The 22,895-nt window shown below is 39.1% G+C and overlaps 1 protein-coding gene across 1 annotated transcript in view; it reads left to right on the top strand.

Moving 5' to 3' along the window:
- The window catches only part of LOC135201547 (rapamycin-insensitive companion of mTOR-like), a 144,617-nt gene that overhangs the window by 21,992 nt on the left and 99,730 nt on the right, over positions 1 to 22,895 (top strand). Inside the window, exons 8-11 of the mRNA XM_064230544.1 lie at positions 2,667 to 2,797; positions 11,737 to 12,017; positions 17,581 to 17,697; positions 18,320 to 18,502. Of these exons, the coding sequence (XP_064086614.1) occupies positions 2,667 to 2,797; positions 11,737 to 12,017; positions 17,581 to 17,697; positions 18,320 to 18,502 (712 nt within the window). The remainder of the gene's footprint in view (positions 1 to 2,666; positions 2,798 to 11,736; positions 12,018 to 17,580; positions 17,698 to 18,319; positions 18,503 to 22,895) is intronic.

Raw genomic sequence — 22,895 nt, 5'->3', positions numbered from 1 at the left:
GGGGTGTTGTCTTATACTGCCATTCTAAAACTCAAACCCTAAATTCTTCAGTGATATTTATAGGTAAGCTAGCCTAGGCCTTGGTGCAATAACCACTTACATACATAAAAAGATTCGCATTATGATATAAAATGATAATGAAGATAGTAAAACCATTATTACCTTATACAGGCAATCCCCATTTGTCGGTGGACTTGGTTAACGGTGATCCGGTTTTATGGCGCTTGTGTAGCACCATAAAATTGGTGATTTATTCATGTGAGCCAAAAGCTGAGAAAATGTAAACATAGAGTTATGGTTGCGCTCACGGAAACACTTATCTTACGGTAGCCTTTCAGAAATTTTAATGGTAGTGTAATTACTGAAGTGATAACATTTAGGATAACGTAATGTTCATTTTCATTAAAAATTCGATATCATTTTGGTGGAATAACACAATTTTGGATTACACACAACTGTTTAGAGCAATTCAGTCAGGTGAACAATAATTATGTACGATAATTATCATACATTAGACTAACCTCTTTTCCTCCATCTTTTTATCCCATCTTCTAGTTAAATAAATAAAAGTAAAAGAGAAAGAAAGAGTGCTGTTAGTAATGCTATACTTGTCGCATACAACTGTTTTGCTATGAACAACCGAATCAGATAACAACAGCTGATGTGCTTGAATTTCAACCATCATACGATGGTAAATAATCACCGTATTTGTGTTATAAATGACGTTAGGTAGAATGGAACTGATATATTTTTACATTATTGTATAGTACCCTTATTTGCTATGGAAAAAAGATTGGCAAGGAAATATACTGCTAAATTTAAGGCTTCTAATGATCATGCATCGGCAACATGGATGACACTCTCCTAAACTTCGTTGTCCCATCAGACTTGACTGTAAATAAAATTGGAGAGAAAAATATTTTAATCAAAAGTACAGAGCCCGAAAGAACACATTTAACTGTTGGTTAATTGGGATGAATCTTCCCCTTCATGGTTATCTTTAAACAGAAATTGATGCATATAAAAAATTCCCTAATGGTATTGTTTTCCATGCTCATGAAAACATAAACAATGCAAATGGCTATGATCGCTGTGTCTGTATTTTATGAAACAATAGTAACATGAAAATACTCTACATAAAATATTATTGGACACAGTGAAGTAAAGCATAACTAATTTAAAGATCCTTGGAAAAGATGCATATTTGTTATGTTTGTATTTTATATCACAATATACTACTAATATATGAATATTACATACGTTTGTGATGTAACCCCCTTAAAATTAGCCGCAAAATTAGGTCTTCAAAAGTCACATGATTTGAGTACTATATACGATAACCAAAAGCTGGCCTATACACAGATGGTTTTGTAATTTAGCTTGTCTTATGCTACAGATATGAGATAAATTTGTGAAAATCTGCCTTAATTTTTTACCTCATCTTATCTAAAGGTTGTCTTATACACAGAAATATATGGTGAGGAACAAAAGTACACAGAAAATACTATAAAATACAGCTTCTAATAATCATTATGTATTTATGTATGATGAATTTTTACTGTCATTATATTTTGTAAGTACGTAATCGGTTTATTGTACTGGAATGGTAGCTTGAATTACAGTAATTTAGTTTTATTTGAAATTACAAATCAGTGGACATAGGTAACACCAGTTTCTACTGTGAAGAATTAACCAGTTTTCTTTATTCCTTTTATTGTTATTTTACTTTCTTGTTAAATTAATATTCATTTGTACTTTGTAGTTTTCCTTGATTTAAGAATAATTAGTTTATATTATTTTTGAATCAGTAGGGCAATGCATGTGCAGAAAGTTGTTTTTCAAATTGATGGTAATACAGTTGACCCCCGCCTATTTGCGGTTCCAGTTTCACAAGCTCACCTATTCAAAGATTTTTCTGTGGAATATATATGCACATTATTTGCAGAAAATTCACCTATCCCCAGCATTTATCATAAAGACATATTCACTATTTATGTATTTTCATATTTTTGTGACTACTAGATGCATTTTTTGTGATAAAACTATTTAAATACTTAAATATAAGCATCTTTAGAAGGGTTTTTTGGTGTTTAAATTATCAAAATAGGCATTTATAAGCAATTTTAGTGGGGTTTTTAAGTATTCGCAGAGTTTGGCTATTCACGGGGGACGAGTGGTGTTGTGGTACACATCACCCGCTAATATGTAACGGTGGTCGGCTGTACAGTACTGATTCATAGGGTGTTATTTCTGTAATATTAATTAAACAAAATAGGTAAAGAATTAGTTTGGTAAATATACCTGGCAAGTCTTATGGGCTATTTCCATATTCATAAGTCAGTCATAAGCACATATTTCTATTTTTTATAAGTCAGTCATAAGCACATATTTCTATTTTTTATAAGTGAGTCATAAGCACATAAAACATTGCTACTGTGTCACAATGCTGTTGGGCAGCAGACTGGAATGGAGTGTTTAGGATTTGTAAAGACACATATGTGGTCTGGCAAATAATAAGTTTATATAAACAAATAATTTTCTTTTTGCAAAATTACAGATGAATGAAGATGTTACTGAAAATAATCGTCGGATATTTAAACTTCATCACTTTCTGTGCTTGTTAGTCACATGTAGCTAAAAATGTGCTGTCCTAATTTGTTTTCCAGACCAAATCTTATTCAGAATCATATGGCCTTGGTACTTTACACGATGATGTCTGTTGATTTGTTCCCTGCTCTGTGTGAGGTCATTGTTTCAAGTTCAGCACATCTTTCAGTCAGGACAACAATTTTGTTAGGTAAGTATGAGTTGTTTGTTATTATGTTTCAGGAGCTTTTGGTGCTGAAGGCTTATATCGTGTAGTCCAAAAATAATATTTATATTTAAGTGGTAAATTTACTTATTAAAATTAAAGTGTTAATTAGCTTTGGTCCATGATTTTTTTGGTTGTTTTATTTAATTTTTCATATAATAATTTTTTTTGTAGTTTTACGACTCAACTAGTCATCCTTACATTAAACCCTGTGGGGGGGTAGTGCTGTCAGTACACTTCATGCATTGCAATATAGGCATTACTTAAAAGGTTCTTTGCAGCATCCCTTTGGCCCATAGCTGCAACCTCTTTCATTCATATTACTGTACCTCTGTTTATAGTCACTTTCTTCTTACTTTCCACCATTTCCTAATAGTTAATTGTTCATACACGAAACAAACCTTCGGTCTTAACATTAGGATTTACTAGCGCCAAGCTGGAAACCGGTAGAATTAAAATTACACTTGTGAGATCCAGGGACTAATGGCATCTATACCAGGTCACGGGGCATGTATACCCAGAATGCCCACGGCTACCTGTGACCCATCAGTTATTTTCCTACCGCCTTTAAGATAAGACGTGTTACTGTCTATCTCATTTAAAGCCGGTTTTTCAGTTTGCCCGTTCTTTATCCATTTCATTTTTTATTTTTCATTCCTTTTCTTTCTCCAAGTGTGATCAGTGTGTGGTAAGAGTGTATACGTGGTATGATGGAGAATTTTGCCTCAACATCGGGATCGTCTACCGTTTCGAAGAGGAGACAAAGGAAATGCCCAGGAGTCAGTGGCTTTCCATGTTCTAGGTTCCTAACTTCGGTGTCGACGGATCCTCATCCAACGTGTAGTAGGTGCAGGGAAAACTTATGTACGGTTACTAATCCGTGTTCTGTTTGTCGCGGTTGGTCGTGGAACAGTGGAAGAAGTTCTATGGGAAAAGCCATACAAAAGGAAGGGGGTGACGCCATCTTTGGATGACCAAACTTACCGGCTTCTTTTGTATCGGTAATAAACCAGGCTGCTCCATATGTTTCTCCACCTGCTTTTGAATTGTCTCATACCCCTTCGGTTTCTCCTAGCGGTTCTGTATCGGAAACGTCAGGGGGGGCCTTGGGTAATTTTATGAATAATTTGCACTCTCCTTTGTTCCCAGCAAGTAGAGGGGGAGATCCGCCATCTTTGTTCCAGGCTCCTGCTACTCAAGCGCATAGGTTAGATGGTACGTGGTCAGCGCTAGCCTACCAGGAGTACCAAACCTTGGATGGTCTGCTTGCGCATTATATGACGTCACGGTTCCAGCAGGGTCCGGCAGCGCTGAATGTTCCTCATCCCCCGGGCTTGCAATTTATGGGAATTAATGCCGCGGCTTCACCATCCCACTCAGTATTTACAGCGATGCAGAACGTGGGAGGTAGTTTGGCAGCAAACGTGCGGTTGCCAGCAGAAACCTCTCAGTCTCTCCCTACGAGAGGGATGACGTCACAACATACGTCACAGACCGATTCTCGGCCTTTTTCGCTGCACCCAGACGCTAATACGCCTTCTGACCCGTCAATGTAAACTGTAATGCAGAAATTACAGGATATAGAGGAGAGAATGAATAAGAGAGACAAAAAGAAAAAGTGTGATTCGCCTTCTTCGTCTTCTTCCTCTAGTTCGGCGTCATCGCTAAGTCCGATAACGTCACGGCGAGCGCCAGTCAAGCGTTGGAGGAGGATTCGGGAGTTCCTGGCGGATCCTCGGGCTAAGAGGAGAAGAATCAATTCTTCCTCTTCTTCGGACCAAGACTGTCATTTCCAAGTCAGCAAGAAGGTCGGAAAATCAGTGGCTATTAAGCACAAGGTTGGCAGACGAAGCCGTTCGCAAGAATCCAAACAAGCGAGAGAGGTGACGGCCGGCGAGCTAGCGGCCGAGGCGGAGTTGCCAGTTCGGATCGCAAAAACTGCGATAAACCTCTGGTAAAATCGACGTTGGCGGCGAAAGGTGCAGCAGAGGATGGAATGCAGGTCCCAGTTTCGCCCGTAAGGCCGTTCAAAATACGTACGAAGGACGATAAGGCTCCTATTAAAAGTACGAAAAATAGAGTGTTGGCAACCTCGGCGGATACGTTCGTGGAAGGCAGTGTCCGTCTGGATAGAAGGTCGAGGCCGGGCTCGCCGACGCTCGAAAACGATGCCAATGCTAATAGAGACGAACTTATCTCTGTCTTAAGGGAGCCTTCATCTTGGAGATCTAGACGAGATTCTCGCTCTAGATCCGTGAGCAGAGAAAGAGTGAGACGTTCTCGTTCCCCTGCTGACTATCCGGGATCGAGCCAACAGCGGCCAACAAAGATCAAAGAGACCGCGGCCGTAGGGGCAGGCGGCCGTGGAATTCCGGGCCGTCTGTCAGAAGATAGAGGCGAGACAACATCCCTTGTGACGGAGAGTGGTACACTAGAGCCGGAGGAAGGAGAAAACCAAGAGTTTCTGGCCTCGTATGCAGAGGTTATTGATTTGATTCGTCAATTCAATAGCCTTTCGGAGAAGACAGAAACACCGGCCAGTATGCTTCCTCCTGGAATTGACATGGCTTTTGGACTAAAGAGGGATACCAAGGTGTCGTATGAATTGCCTTGTTCGAGTCATGCGGAATCGGTCTTGCAACACGTAAACGCAAAGATTGCAGGGAGGGATAATTCCTTAAGATCTAATAGATCATTTAAATTTATTCCCCCTCCAATGATAAAGCAAAGGAAATATTATACGACACCGAAGGTCCCGTTGCTGTCTAGACAAATGAACCCTAATGTTGTAAGGTTAAGGCCTGGATTAACCTTGGATCAGGTTAAAATGGAGTGCCCTTCGATGACGTACCAAGAGGCTGCTACGTTAGAAGCAACAGCTTCTTCTGTCTTTCAGGCTGCTTCCTGGTTAGACCTTTGGTCAACAGCAGTGGCGAAAATTGCATCCTCGGAAGCAACAAGGAAAGTAGTGGATGAATCATTGTTCATTAGATTACTACAGTCAGGTTCCAAAGCGATTGCGTACCTGACAAACGTAAGTGCCAATGTTTGGGCAAATATCCTGCTAATGAGGAGAGATGCAGCATTGGCTAGACTAAGCCGCAATGTGGATTTGGATTCCCTGTTAGCAATGAGGAATGGGGATATCTTGGAATCGCAACTGCTGTTGCCAGAGGTCATACTGGAAGAGGCGATAGATAGAAGAAGGATGGACACTAACGATAGGTTGGTGCAACAGGCAGTTAGGAAACGTCTAACAGTCAAACTACTCCTTTGGAGGGAAGACAACAGCAGATGTCTCGGAAGAAGACAGTGAGACATAGCATCCCTAATAGAGTCACAAGACCCTCTTCCCCAAAGAGGATAACTTATCGGCCCTTTCACAATAGAAACAACAGAGGAAGGGGCAATAGGGGAAGAGGGAGAGGCTCAAGAAGATAGGGCGCCTCCCATCACTCGGCCACACCAGTGGGGGGTTGCCTGGCAAATCACTGGAAGGTGTGGCAGGAACTAGGGGCAGAGCAGTGGGTGGTGGATGTTCTCAGGATCGGGTATTTGATTCCGTTCGAGGTAACCCCGCCCCTGACAGATCAACCATTACCCCACGTCACTTATGCCCACAAATCTCAGAAGGCCACTATTCTGCAGGACGAAGTGAAGAAGATGATGGAAAAAGGAGCTGTGCAACAAGTATGCAGTCCGACAAAAGGCTTCTACAGCAGAATTTTCCTGGTACCCAAAGCCAACGGGGAGTGGAGGACAGTAATAGACCTGTCAACGCTGAATCTGTTTATAAGGAAAACCAGTTTCAAGATGGAAACTCCGAAAACGGTTCTACAAGCAGTCAGAATCGGAGACTTTATGCTGACATCGATCTAAAGGACGCATACTTTCAGATACCAGTCCATCAGTCTTCAAGGAAATTTCTCCGCTTCAGTCTTGCAGGGAAAGCTTTCGAATTCAAGGTCCTGTGCTTCGGATTGACAACGTCTCCTCAAGTTTTTACAAGAGTGTTCACCCTCGTGTCGGCGTGGCGCATGCTCAGGGGATCAGGCTAATAAGATATCTGGACGATTGGCTGGTGATAGCAAAGTCCAGGGAGAAATTACTCAGGGACAGGGCGGCCCTCCTGCAGCTTTGTCACAGCCTAGGTATTGTGGTGAATCAGCAGAAGTCGCAGTTGGATCCAAGTCAACGTTTGGAATATCTGGGAATGGTGATAGACACAACACAAGCCAAAGTATTCCCGACAGACCAAAGAGTAGAGAAATGCAAACAAGTGGTGAATGCCTTTCTGGGAAAGCAGACAGCCAGCAAGACAGTGGCAGGTGGTGCTGGGAATCCTAACCTCCCTGGAGAAGCTAGTACCACAAGGAAGGCTACACCTTCGGTCCCTACAATGGAGGAGAAGGAGTTTTGGTCACCAACAGTAGATCACCCGTACGAGCAAATTCCTTCCTTGTCGGCAGAAGTGAGGAAAGACTTGCTGTGGTGGGTGAACGACGACAATCTGACAGTGGGTGTCCCCCTTTAACAATCCTCCCCAGACCTCTTGCTGTTCTCGATGCGTCACTAGAAGGCTGGGGAGCCCATATGGAGGAGTTGATGGTGTCAGCAAAATGGAGTTGCAAGGACAGAGAACTCCATATAAACGTGCTGGAGTTGAAAACAGCTTTTCTGGCTCTACAAGAATTCAGGGAGAGAGTAAAGGGACACTCAGTGGTATTGATGTCAGACACACCACAGTAGTAGCTTACTATAAACAAGCAAGGAGGCCTAGTTTCTCGGCAGTTACATGTGATGACAGTTCAACTTCACCAGTGGGCTATAGAGAACCTGGTAGACATCAAGGCCAGGTATATTCGGAAAAAGAAACATAGTGGCCGACAAGTTGAGCCGCAGGGATCAGATTCTGGGAACGGAGTGGTCCTACACCAACAGGTAGTGGACAGGATGCTCATGTTGTGGGAAGGACCGATCATAGACCTATTCGCACCATGGTACAACAAAAAGTTGGAAGTGTATTGTTCAGTAGTCCCGGATGCAGAGGCAGTAGCAGAAGATGCGCTACAACACCCCTGGGACAATCTGGACGTATACGCATTTCCTCCATTTTGTCTAATCCGTCAGGTTCTGAACAGGGTAATGCGGTCTCAGAACCTCAAGATGACCCTGGTAGCTCTGTTATGGCCCAAAAAAAGTTGAAACGGCAGAGTGGTTTCCAGACCTACTGGAACTCCTAGTAGATGTGCCAAGAGAGGTTACCTCCATGGAGCAACCTTTCTGTGTCAGCCTCACGTGGAGAGGTACCACCAGTCGGTGAAGTCCCTATCGCTTCATAGGTGGAGACTGTCAAGTATCTCCTCCGAGAGCGAGGGTTTTCGCAGAAAGCAGCAACTCAGATGGCAGGTAATATCAGAAAATCATCTGCGACAGTATACCAAGGAAAGTGGTCAGCATACTGTGATTGGTGTCGTAGAGGGAACGTGTCTCCACTCGGTACCACTATTCAGCAGTTAGCAGACTTTCTGATATATCTCAGAACAGAAAAACATATGTCTGTATCTGCAGTGAAGGGGTACAGGGCGGCTCTAGCCTCAGTCTTACGAATGAAAGGAGTGGACATATCGTCTTCATGGGAGTTGGCCATGCTGATGAGGAGCTTTGAACAGTCATGCCCACCAAAGGAGCTAAAAGCCCCAGATTGGATCTGACCAAGGTACTGAGTAGTCTGACAAAACCCCCCTACGAACCACTAAGGCAGTCCACGGATAGGAGCCTGACCCTGAAGACAGTCTTCTTATTGGCCCTGGCTTCAACCAAAGGGTGGGGGAGCTACATGGCCTCTCATATCTCATAAAGCACTCAAGAGGTTGGAGATCAATGGTATGTGAGTTTGTCCCAGAATTCGTGGCCAAGACCCAAAATCCAACAATAGTAGACGGCAGATTCGACTCCTTTACCATACCTTCCTTGGCAGACTTTATAGACAACGACAAAGCTGAGATGCTCCTGTGCCCCGTCAGGGCACTAAGGGAGTACTTAAAGAGAACAAGGCACCTCAGGCCGGGGTGCCAGAGGTTGTTCGTAAGTACAGGACGGAACAAGAAGGAAGTGTCCAAGAATACAATATCATTTTGGTTAAGGGAGACGATCAGAGATGCTTATACGGCAGAAGACAGAGGGTCAGATAGCCAGGTGGGAGCTAGAGCTCATGACATCAGGGATGTGAGTTGCTTTTTTTGCCCTGGCATTTAAGAAGAACATGTCTGTGGATGAAAATTCTGAAAGCTGGTATGTGGAAGCGCCAAACAACTTTCACCTCATTTTATTTGAAAGATGTTGCCCATAGATCCTTGGACACCTTTTCCTTGGGTCCAGTGGTGGCGGCCCAACAAGTGATATAGTTCATCCAGTGCCCCTGGCGGGTCAGTTTGCGTCTAGTCTAAGATGAAGGTATGAAAGTAGAATGGAATGGGATGACTGGTCTTTTTTCTTTACTACTTTCTTCCTACTCCTTTAACTACGGGCAATATGAAGGAGAGTACCGTCATGTGCTGGAACGGACTAGATGCAGGTGAGATGGTCAGCCATACTGTGAAGCTATCTTAGCTGATGATATACTTTTCAGTAGCAACACACCCCTCTGGATAATAGGGAAAAGAGGGGTGAAGGTGGATCCAGTTGCAAGGGACAAGAGTAAACAGTAGAATGGTATCTACACCCAGTGGGAGAAAACCAATAGATCCGCTTATATCTTTGGTCCTAGGTTCATTGTCCATTCTCTTAGAATTTCCCTATATATTCGGAAATGGATAAGGTGGCAAACTCCCAGTCAGTTGTAGAGACTTACCTCCCTCCAATAGTAAGTCTATCCTAATGTTAAGACCGAAGGTTTGTTTCGTGTATGAACAAATACCAAATTTGTAACTAATTTGTATTTTTCATAACTAACAAACCTGAGGTCTTAACAGTTAAAGGCCCACCTCGAACCACCCCTCTGCAGCCCCTCTAGCAGCTAAACTGGGTTAGAAATATAACTGATGGGTCACAGGTAGCCGTGGGCATTCTGGGTATACATGCCCCGTGACCTGGTATAGATGCCATTAGTCCCTGGATCTCACAAGTGTAATTTTAATTCTACCGGTTTCCAGCTTGGCGCTAGTAAATCCTAATGTTAAGACCTCAGGTTTGTTAGTTATGAAAAATACAAATTAGTTACAAATTTGGTATTTTATAGTGCAACTGCGAGGTTTTCCTCCTGTTACATATTTAAAAACTTTTTAGTGGCAATTTCAATTTTAGGTGCTGAATAACCTCATAAGTCCCAGCACTTGGGCCTAAATTCTATATTCTATCCTATTCTTTTTGATTGTCAGGCTTTCATAAAGTGTGAGTGTTTGAAAAGCTGCAAATTATAACACTCATAACTGCCTACTCAGGGCAATAGTAAAAAGAAGTGGGAGGGGAGAGATATGTGTATATTACTGCCAACTTTATGTTACAGTAAAAGTAACCTTTGCACATTAGCCTTATCAAATGGCTCTTCTTTGTTTTTCTGAAATGTGAAATTTATGTTGAATTTTCCTTTTGGATTTTTCTTTGCTGTCTTGTTGCTACTGCTACATATATTTCTAGGGCTATTTACTATATGCCTCATGTGAAAGACATCTATTAGTACATGAATCCAAGTATATGCATGTTATGCAGGCTGTTATGTTCAGACTTAGGTGAAATTAATTTGAAAGTGTTTTGTTATCTTTATAGTCTCTCTCTCTCTCTCTCTCTCTCTCTCTCTCTCTCTCTCTCTCTCTCTCTCTCTCTCTCTCTCTCTCTCTCTCTCTCATACTCAAGTTATTGAAATATATATCCTAATGCAGACAAGAAACATTGGCATTTGCTTTAGTTGGAGGTGGGTTGAGGGAGCAGCAGAAGTGTAAGGGGGAAAAATTAACAAAGCTGATACAATGAAATGCTCAGTAGAGACATAATGGCTGAAGCATAATGATTTAGACATTTGTATGAAACATATGTAAATGACAGTAGTTAATGTAACGAGATGATACATGTAGGTATTTACTGAAATCTGATGAGAGAGAATAAAACATGACATGCAGTAGAATCATGATGACGGGTGTATAATGAGTGGGTTATGAATCTCTTGAGAATGCAGTAACTACTAACTAAATGGACTATATAAAAGTCTGTTATGCTTAGACATATTTATAAAGAAAAAGCTTCTGGTATGCTATTACTTCATGTAATAGTTACTGACAACTGCAAAGTACTGTAGTTATCAATGAGAAAAACATTTCCCCTTTGAGATGAAACTTATTGCAATGGATTTAATTTTTTATTTGCTTTGGCTTTTGTTTTTTATATTATCTTTACAGTATAATGGGAAACAGAGCTTTGTAAATTGCAAGGTGTTACATTTTGTTGCCTCTTTAACTGGTCCACTGGTATGCTGGTTAGCATCGTGGCATGCCCCTCAGATGTCACAGGTTTGCATCTCCTCCAGGGAGATGAAAAATCGCTGACTCTTTATTATGATCAGTTACTGCTACAGTGTGGGGTCTGCAGTGGGAGGTTGAATTTCAAGTCAATGGCCCCTGTGTGTTTGTGCCTTGTGAATAGGTTTCACCTACTGAAATATTAGTAATAATGATATCCTTGAATCTATTTGTGTTATAAGATACCACAGTAATTTGTGTATCTTTGAGGGTGGATTTCTAAATAGTCACCACAGCCTGTTGCTCATAGCATGTAGGTTAAGGTTGCACACATGACCTTTGCCTTAAAACTCTAATATATGACATCTTTATGTGATTGCAAGTGCAGTTTCAGTGTTATTGGAGAATACATTTAAATTGAGGGTAATATTTACGCCTATAAATGAGGTAACAATTTTATCCTACATTCAGGGGAACTTCTTCACCAAGCAAATCAGAACTTACCAGGAGAATGTGGATATCTTTCCCATTCGTTGCCTATTCTTTTGGAGCGATCTGCAGGTGAAGACCCTCTTCAGCGCATGCGAGCCACACAGTCTATAACCGCCCTCCTTGCCTTAGCAAGACTACGCCTCAGCACTCCAAAAAGACAAAACTCATTATATCTGTCTCATATCATCAGATGCTCTCCCAAGTCCAAAGAAAATCTTCCTAAAGTACATACTCCTTCCACAAGTTCAAAGCTGAGTAAGGTTAGTACGGTATTATGATTTTGCCTGAAATCCTTCATAATCTGGAATCTTAAGTAATGTGAATAGAATCTGACTGAGCTGATATATGTTAGACATGAGGAAACTTCAAGTCATCTGCTAAATATTAGGACAAAATTTAAAAATTAATGAAATGATGAATTTTAAATTATAGAAATGACATTCATGAGAGTAGCCCAAAAACATACTAAAAGCACATTTATTTATCAGTTAAATGCATATTTAATTGAAATAAAAGTATTTTACTAAAAGTTTTGTCAAATTGACTAAGTAAAATAAAAGACAAAAGTACATGTAGGCTTAACTGACAAACAACAATGCAGTAATGTACGAATGTTGAAAACATTTTGAAATCAGTATAATAGCAAAAATATAAAAAAATAAATGTGTTTTACTGTACCAGAATTTTGTGTGATACGTAATATAAGAAAATTACTTACTCTTTAGTGCAGGACCTCTTTACTGCTGTAAAAGAGTAAATTTTCTGTGCATGCATATTTATGAGGTATTGCCTGTAATACCTCATAAATATGTAGATACGAAAGCCAATACGAAAAATTTAACGGCTTTACATCCGAAAAGTTTTCAAGATACGAAATGGATAACAATTTTGAAAATCGCGCCGCGTGCCGCCATCCTAGTACTAGTAGACTCGTCACCATCCTCCTGCTCTCCCATTGGTTCCTGATGCTAGTCGCGGTCATGAAATCCTTCTCTCCTATTGGCCAGCGTCCCTCCCATCATGCATCTACTATGTACACGTGGTGGTGTGGCTTGGCCACTCGGTACCAGCATTGTTATAGTACGCCACAGCGGTATTTCGTGTTTTCGGGATCGTCAATGTGTACGTATTTAAAAAAAAAAGTGACCAAGATCTCTCACATGGGATAATAATTGATCAAGGTCTCCTTCTCATGGGATAACTGGAAACTTGCAAGGTTGGTAGAAGAATCTTTCCACTCCCTGCTGAACAGAGGGTGTAGACCAATCATTTACAACATGCATACCAGTAGTACGTATAATCAAGGCACTTCAGTTTATGTTGAAGGTCAGCAGCCGAACATTCAGTACCCAAATCAGTTGCAGAGAGAGCATTTGGTTGAACAGGGTTTTGATGGACACCAGGGCCAACAGAGTCATGAGGTGCAAAAAAAGAAAGTTGAAATTCTGTAAAAAAAAAAAAAAAAAAAAAAAAAAAAAAAAACCTACGTAAAGTAGAAAAAAGTAAAAATAAAAAAAGAAGAAAAAAACGGCAGAAATTAAAGCAGCTTTTCATAAAGTGCAATCATTTGTAGAAGACACCCCACGAAAAGGCTCACACAGGAACATTGTTTAAAGTAGGCAGAAGCAATCTTCCTTGGATAGTTACATATGTAGTATGTACGCACATAAAAAGGCAGAAATTAAAGCCGCTTTTCATAAAGTGCAATCATTTGTAGAAGACACCCCCCGAAAAGGCTCACACAGGAACATTGTGAAAAGTAGGCAGAACAATCTTCCTTGGATAGTTACGTATGTACGTAGCCTCACTCGAAAGGTAAGCTTCCACATTTTACATTACAGTAATAATATTTCTTGTACACTAATATACACTTTATTTACATGTTTTGCATTTTTATTCTTAATTTAGGTATTGAATGCTCCAAATTGTTGTAGTATTTCATTGTTTATAGGTCAATTTAGCTTTATTATGAAATTTACTGGGGTGTTTTTGGAGGGCTTGGAACGGATTAGCCATTTTACATGTAAAATGTGGTCCAAGATACGAAAACCTCATGATACGAAGGGCGCCTCGGAACGGATTAATTTCGTATCTCGAGATACGAAAGGCTCAACTTACGAAAAATCCAAGTTACGAAAGCAAAGACGAAAAATTTTACTGTTCTACATACGAAAAGTTTTCAAGATACGAAAGGTTTCTGAAAGTCCGAGATTCGCCCCATGACAATTTTGAAACTCGCGCCGCACACCGCCATCTTAGTTATCGTAGACTCGCCACCATCCTCCTGCTCTCCCATTGGTTCCTGATGCTAGCCAAGCCATGAGATCCTTCTCTCTAATTGGACAGCATCCCTCCCATCATGCATCTTCTATACATACGCACTACGTGTTGGCGTGCTTTAGCTCGGCCACTTCGCACCCGAAACTTTACCGTACGCATTCGGCATTCGTTCGCTCCAACTATTTCGTTTAGTAACGTAAATTCGTTAGTGATTTCGTTGCAGTAGTACATATTATCGTGTTGTGCGAAGACTGTATTATTACGTATTTGTGTAACTTTACGTAAATTAACGTAGTCATGGGTCCCAAGAAAGTTGAAATTCACGGAAAGAAGTGCATGCTGGTCTGGAGACACAAGATGAGATCATAAAGAAGTACGAAGCTGGTATGCGATTGAGTGTGATCGCAAAGGAATACGGCCGTAATCCGTCGACAATAGGCATCATCCTTAAACAGAAGGATGCCATCAAAGCAACTACACCATCGAAGGGCATCACTATTTTGTCCAACAAGAGGAGCCATGTGCACGACGAGATGGAACGGCTGCTCCTCGTCTGGATAAAAGACAAAGAAATTGCTGGTGATACAGTAACGGAGACGGCAATCGCTCACAAGGCCAGTACTATTTTCGGCGATTTGATTGCGCAGGTGGAAGACGACGGAGGGGAAGGGACTTCAACGCAAACCCCAGAGTTCAAGGCTTCGCATGGCTGGTTCGAGAAATTCTGTAAACGGACTGGCATCCATTCGGTGGTGCGTCATGGGTGGGGAGGCTGCCAGCTCAGACACGAAAGCGGCCGGAAGCATTTAAGAAGACTTTCGACGAGATGATGACCAAGGAAGGCTACAGTTCTCAGCAGGTTTTCAACTGTGATGAGACTGGCCTTTTTTGGGAAAAAATGCCTCGTCGGACATACATCACGGAGGAAGAGAAGAAGCTACCCGGGCATAAGCCTATGAAAGACAGGCTTACGCTCGCACTTTGTTCAAACGCCAGTGGGGATTGCAAGGTGAAGCCCCTACTGGTGTATCTCGGAGTGATACACAAAGTGTTGAAGGAGAAGCTTCCAGTGATGTGGAGGGCTAATGCAAAAGCCTGGGTAACGAGGCTTTTGTTCACCGAGTGGGTAAATCTGTGTTTCGGCCCGACTGTGAAAAGTTTTTTGCAAGAGAAGCGCCTCCCCCTGAAATGTCTGCTGGTGTTGGACAATGCCCCTCCCCACCCTCCTGGCCTCGAGGAAGATATCCTAGCGGAGTATTCCTTCGTTAAGATTCTTTTTCTTCCGCCCAACACCACCCCTCTCCTCCAGCCCATGGACCAGCAAGTGATAGCGAAAAAAAAAAAAAAAACTTTAAGAAGCTGTTCACGAAAACATCTTTTCAAAAGATGTTTCGACATCACCGATACCACAAACCTCACCTTGCGTGAATTTGGAAGGAGCATTTTGACATCGTCATATGCATCCGACTCATCGACCAAGCTTGGCAGGAGGTTTCGAGGCGAACCTTGAATACCTCGTGGAGGAAACTCTGGCCTGATGCCGTATCCGACCGAGACTTCGAGGGATTCGACGTGGGCGAAGCTGGTGCTGCTGAGTCCGAAACAGTTGACGATCCCGAAACTGTTTCGCAACCAGATCTTGACGAGATCGTTGCACTCGGCAAGTCCATGGGGCTGGTCGTCGACGAGGACAACATCAACGACCTTCTCGAGGAGCACCAAGAGGAGCTTACGACGGATGACCTGAAGGAGTTGGAGGCATGCAACATAACGTCATTCAAGAGGAGTTCTCCAGCAGCGGCGATGAAGAGGAGGAGCCTATGACAACGGCAGAAATTAAGGAGGTCTTAGCCGCTTTTCATAAAGTGCAATCGTTCATAGAAAAAAGACACCCCGAAAAGGCTCACACAGGTCGTATGCTTGCGCAGTTCGATGACGTTTGCCTGAGTCGTTTCAGGAACATTGTCAAAAGCAGGCAGAAGCAATCTTCCTTGGATATTTATTTTTTAAAGAGGCCTTCAGCATTCGCAGGAGTAAGCAAAAAGGAAGAACCAGGTGATAAAAAACAGAAAGTTGAAAGCAAAAAGGAAGAACCAAGTGATGAAAACAGAACGTTGAAAGTTGTTATGAAGTTTGAAATTCTGTAAAAAAAAAAAAAAGCCTACGTGAAAGTAAAAAAAAAAGTTTGTAAAAATAAAGAAAAAAAAAATTTACGTAATTTTTAGATTTTGTAAGTTAAGTGTTACAGTTTTGTTAATGTTTTTCGTAAATTTTATTTTTCTAGTTTTCCTTAAATTTTTTATGTGTTTTCGTAAAGTTAAGTGTACGTATGTACGTACGTTATCTGCCGTTTGTCCTCCTCCTCCTCCTCTGCCACCACTTTCGGAGATAGCCTCACTCGAAAGGTAAGCTTCGACATTTTACGTTACAGTAATAATATTTCTTGTACACTAATTATACACTTTATTTACAGGTTTGGATTTTTATTCTTAATTTAGGTATTGAATGGTCCAAATTGTTGTAGTATTTCATTGTTTATAGGTCAATTTAGCTTTGTTATGAAATTTAATGGGGTGTTTTTGGAGGGCTTGGAACGGATTAGCCATTTTACATGTAAAATGTGTTCCAAGATACGAAAAACTCATTATATGAAGGCCGCCTCGGAACGGATTAATTTCATATCTCGAGGTACTACTGTATGGTATATTGTACAGCTATAAGATGCACATAAACACAACATGAAAGAGGGATGTGACAGCATAAAATGTCTCGGGCATTTGTATAGCATTTCATTTGATATTTATAGGTTTTTGGCATTCATAAGCATGAGAGAAAGAAGGGGAAAATGTAAAAAAAGTAGTGAAAGAAAATCCCGGATATTGTTTTATAAAAGCTTTCTCCCCCAATTAGTTGTTATGAGAACTGATTATAGATTATTGTATTTGTATTGGAATAATTTTCTTGAATTATGCCACAAATTGCATCTTGTTTTATATACTATTAACTATCTTAATTTTCTTGAATTGTGGCTCAAATTGTATACTATTCAAATTATATCTTTTTTTTTTTTATTTTCATTGTGTTAGAATAATTTGTTTTATCTGTGCCTTAAATTTTCCATCATTTTTTTAATATCGGCTGTTATTCTAGATTCATAATGCACAAAAATTATGCTCTTTATTAATGTATAGGGAAAACCTAACAAAGAATCATGAATTATGATTATGCATGGTATTGTTGTTTGGAGCTTTTCATACAAGAATTGAGGTGGGGGTGATTTAAGTCTGTGAAGTAACTTCCTTGCTTTTAACTAAAAGCTAGGACACAGTTCATCTCTTGAGACAGGTGACTCATGTCTCTGCCTGTCATTACAGGTAGAGTGTTTTGGTAAAAAGATATATCACATATATTGTTGGACTATGGGGGTATGTACAGATAATGTTTTTGTAAATGTCATTATGTTTTTTTGAGTTTAATATTAAAGTGTTGCAGATTGCTATGAAAACCTGTTCTCTTCGATTTATGGTTTACATTTTTTTCCAGTGGCTTGGGAAAGATCATGATGATTTGATCCATCAGACACTGAAAGATTCTGACGTATTGGTGTCTGGTTTAGATCCTGAGTTTTGGAAATGGGATCTTATTATTCCCATACTTAAGGTAAGACCATTTATAGTATATAAACTAAACTTTTGTATTTGCATTTGGTAAATAGATAATACATCAATGCCTTACTTTTATTGCTTTTCAAGACTGGTGAAAAATTAACAACTGTGAATCAGACCCACAAGTAAAATTGTATTTTTATAGAGATTAAAGTAAATGGCTTATTTTTAACATTTCATCAGTAATTAGTCAAGATAACAGTCTTGCTTGTTTGTAGTTTGAAGTAGGAGAGCAAATAAAGTGGGATGCTTTAAAAATTGATATAGAAAGTTGTATAGTGAGACCAAGATGTTATGTAGGAGCCGAGATGTTGATTGAGTTGACATTTTTAGGTTAACAAATGCAAATATGAAATAATTAACCTTAAATGAATCACATGGGCTTTGGTTTTTCTAAAAGTAGTATCTTTAGTGAATGTACACAAATAAGTTATACTAAGCAGATGGAGAAAGCCACGAGAATATTATTTTGTCAAGGGGAATTTTTTTTAATGGAAGTTTGTCACCAATATTAATAGAGTGTATAGGATGTGATATTTATTTTATATAGTAGCACCTGAATATGGTTTGTAGAGAATGATATCAAGGTGGTTATTTTTATCTTTTTCCTCAAACAGTGGCCAAGTGAATCCGTGCAGAAACTGGAGGAGAGCAATTACAAGTTGTTTACAAGACGGCTTCTGCATTTTTACAAACCCAGTGCAGGCCTTTTTGCAAATATTGACGTTACTCATGACTTTGCTCAAGTATATGCTCAGGCCCTTTTATACCTTTGTGATTTCTTACTGAATGGTCCAGAGGTAAGTTGTTAACTTTTAAACTGATTGTTTTATCAGAATTTTATGCCGTATATGTAGTATATATCTACTTTAGAGGAAAATTTCACTTGTTGGGGGTCACAGCTTACAGACATGGCATGCTGTAAATAATATTGAAAGTTCTCTGCTGTGTCCCTTTGTACCCCAGCCTTTTACTTGTCCTATGCTCCTTTGATCATCTCCTACCTAGCTGTCCAATGTCTTTAACTTTACCTTGCTCCAGTTTTAAACAATTACTGGGGGGAATCAAAGTGAGAGGCTAGAAAAGTGACATTTTTAATTCTTCCTATTATTCAAGCATTTAACCGAGCATGAGCACCTTGGAAAGATCTGCTCTGTACATTCATGCAAGTGATACAAGTACATGTGAGTACATATTTATGAATAGCAGAAGTACATCACATTCTGTAGGGTTGAAAATTATCTTAAAGTTTTTGCTTTAAAGATATTTTTGTGTAGTGTTTAGAAAGATACCAGATATAAATAAATGGTGATTTGTATAAATTGTAACTCCCTCCAGGAATATCTTGTTGTTCCATCCAAAAACAATTATTCATGCATAAAATGGTGATTAGGATGGGGATAATTGTATTAACATAATACTCTTAGTCCTAGCAAGCGGTTCTGCTTACACTTGGGCCATACTAATCATGTTATGCCATCCCCTTTTGGGGTAGGGTAGGATGCGACATTTGGGAGTCCTTTCTCCACTTGTGCCTTTGGCAGAAAATTTAACTTCGCGAAGGGCCAATGATATCTTTTCAAGATTTTGTGTGTGTGTGTGTGTGTGTGTGTGTGTGTGTGTGTGTGTAAAAACTCAAAATTTATGAACTGTGAAATAAATGATTTGAGTATTCCCTGGGCCCCATGATGGAAAAACTACGGCACAGTTGATGACATTGGCACGTCACTCCCGAATTTCCTAGGTACTGCCACAAGTAGTGAAAGTACTATAAAAGATACAAAGGAACACCTGTTCCAAGTAAAGCAGCAGAGCCAGAAAACCAAATAGAGTGCATAAATACAAAAGAAACAAACAAAAATAAATTGGTAAACTCCAATATCGTAACAATGGAACCATATCATTGATTGAACAATAATTCTTTGAATTAGAGACAAATAATCCTCTCAGCAATACAGAAAAAATATAAAAATCATAATAGACAAGCAACATACATAAAACAAGGACCAAAAAGAAACAAAAATTACCGACTTAATCCCACATTGGTCATTTTGATGACCTCTTTGGACCAGATAATTGGTCAAGATTTCTAGTCCTCAAAGCTGACAACAAAATCTCAGCAGCGATGCTAGAAAACAAATTACTTAACATATATCCAACACAAGACATGGAATGCAGACACATCAAGGACAATGAATGGCTTATATCCAAGTAACCAATAAAAAGCAGTCCACTGCCTTTTTAAGTATAACAGAAATAAATAATATAAAGGTAATAATTACAAGCCATGAAACATTAAATTATGTACAGGGTACAGTCATCCTACCCAATAGCGAGCAGGAGCTTCCTTCAAAACAACTATTGCTAGACTCCCTAAAATGAGATATAACAATATCCACGATTTAGAAATATACTCTATTTCAAGTAGGAAAGATAAAAAGTAAAAATATCAACATTGCCAAAATAAAATTTACAGGCCAAGACTTACCATTTAAAATAAAAATTCTTGGACAAAATAGAGAAGTTCGTCCTTTTGTTCCTAAACCATTACAATGTACATAGTGCTCAAGGTATGGACACACATACAAAAGATGCCGTAATAAAGCTATATGTGCAGTCTGTGCATCAGATGACCATACCACTAATTGGAACTGTAAACAATCAAAATGTATTAATTGTGGACTAGCCCATCACGCAAAATCTAAGGAGTGTTTCATTTTTACCAATATACAACCACAGACAAATCTTCAGTTGTTAATAAATAGGACAGGAATGTTCCCAGTCAGGGAAGCCAAGACTTGAGCTAAAAGTAAGAGGCGTTAACAATCCATCCAAAACCCCCACCTTTTCAAATGTGACTAAAAATCAAGACATCAAACAGCACAATGACAAACAAGATTGTATAAACATGGAAACTGGATTTCATACCAATAATACTGAAACCCAAAATAAAAGTGATATTACAACAACCAATACCACCACCAACATAGATGATTCAGTTATCCATGGAAAAGAACTTCCAATAGAAGAAGAATTAAATAATGATGATAATCGAACTGGCAAAAAGAAAAAGAATTCTAGAAAGAACCCCACCTAAGGGAAAAAAAGTAAATATTGAAAATTACAATCAATCCAGAGAGACTCCAACTACACCAGGAGAACATTTTAAAAAAGATATTAAACTAACCTCATCACAAGTGGAAATACACAATTACCCTCAATCTCAATCAAGCAGCCAACATCTGGACAGTAAAGATCACTCTTTACAATTTCCATCAAATAATACTAATGAAAATCCCCTCAAACCAACAGTCCTTATCACTACAGAAAAGGAACAATAGAATTACAAAAACCACCAAAATTTTCTAAAGCTAGACCAAAAACTTCTGAACCAATAATTAACATTACCAAACATGCTTCATCGTGTGGTTGTAATGAATGCTTTGTAAGTACATATAACAACTAACTACCAAGCAGAAGGACACAGTACGAAATTGTATTGACAATTTTACCAAATTAAAGGAGGTGCCCTTTAACACACCAACATGAGAACGAATTATGTTCTGAATCCTTAAAATACAAAAAGGAAATTATAAAATCAAAAATAGACTATTAATATTCAACTATGAAAACAAACAACTGCAGAATCTAATAACCAACATACAAATACAACGATTAAAAACCACAAAATAAATTCAAATGCATATAAACTACGAGATAAAAGTAAAATCAGCAATCAATTTACAGAATTTAACACCAATTCCTACCAATAATGGAAATATAAAATCATCAATGGAATATTAAATGTCTCTTAAACCCGACTACGTCTGGGTGAATTACAAAGAATTCATACGAGACCACAACCCAATGTGCATATGTCTACAACATATAGGAAGTAACCCTACAAATATCCAACACTATAAAATTGCCTGTTATTCACCAACTGACGGTGGAAAATTAGGCACAGCCATATACGTTCATAATAGCATTACATATGAACCTGTTGACATACCATCTATGCCATATCAAATAACATCAATTAAACTGTATATGCCTGATAAAAGTAAAATTACTATTTGAAATAATATAACCAACCAACCAAATTTCAATGCAAATTTCAGTGATTTTTCTGAACTTATTAGCAAAAGTATACAGGAACCACTACTTATAGTAGGAGATTTTAATGCACATAATCCATTATGGGATATTAATAACCCCACTGACACATCCGGAATCAACATAGAGAATACTATAATGAAACACAATCTGTATTGTCTCAATGAAAGCGAAGTTCCAACATATTTTTCAAATACACACCTAACCTTTTCTTCAATTGACATTTCATTATGTTCAAATGATGTAGCGGAGAAATTTGAATGGAACGTCCTAGAACGATTCATACACAAGTGACCATTTCCCAATCATTCTGAACTACTTAAGTAATGTCAAAATATTGCCACCTACAAGATATAATATCCAAAAAGCTAACTGGGATAAATATTTCCTATACACACGAAACATACCACCATTCCCACATAATGAAGATCACAATACTACATGTGAATCCTTCTCAAACTTCATAATAAATGCTGCAGATAAAAGTATTCCAAAAACCAAAACACAGTTCCACAAAATCCCCTGTCCCATGGTGGAATCCAACATTAACAACATTAAGTAAAATAAAACATATATTGAGTTTCGCAATCTAAACAGACTCAAAACTCGCCTTAAATCACTCAACAAAAATGCCTATAGTATAAAAAACATATTAAACAAAATAGTTATAAAAAAAACATAACAATTAACCACATTAAACCACTATATAACAAATATACAGCCAAATTTAGAAAAACGGTAATAGCTGAAAAAATCGCATCATGGAAGGAACAAGGGATGTCTGGCAAAAGATAAGGAAAATCAATGGAAAACATATAAGACCTCCAAGAAGTGCAATACATTTAAATGGAAAAATATACCATGATACTTATGAAATATCAAACATAATTGGGAAAACAAAATTTTGAAAACATCAGTGCTTACTCCAGCCTAGATACACATTTTCAAAGTATCAGAAAACAAAAGAAAAATATAATACTCAATTTTGAAACTCTTGAAGACCTGGAATATAACTATATTTTTAACATGGATGAAACTAGATAATGCCATCAACTCTTGTCATCCCTCTGCACCAGG

The sequence above is a fragment of the Macrobrachium nipponense genome, chromosome 28, assembly GCF_015104395.2.
Source record: "Macrobrachium nipponense isolate FS-2020 chromosome 28, ASM1510439v2, whole genome shotgun sequence".
Taxonomy (NCBI): Eukaryota; Metazoa; Arthropoda; class Malacostraca; order Decapoda; family Palaemonidae; genus Macrobrachium; species Macrobrachium nipponense.
Note: the sequence above shows the minus strand (reverse complement) of the source record. Positions and strands in the feature narration are given on the sequence as shown.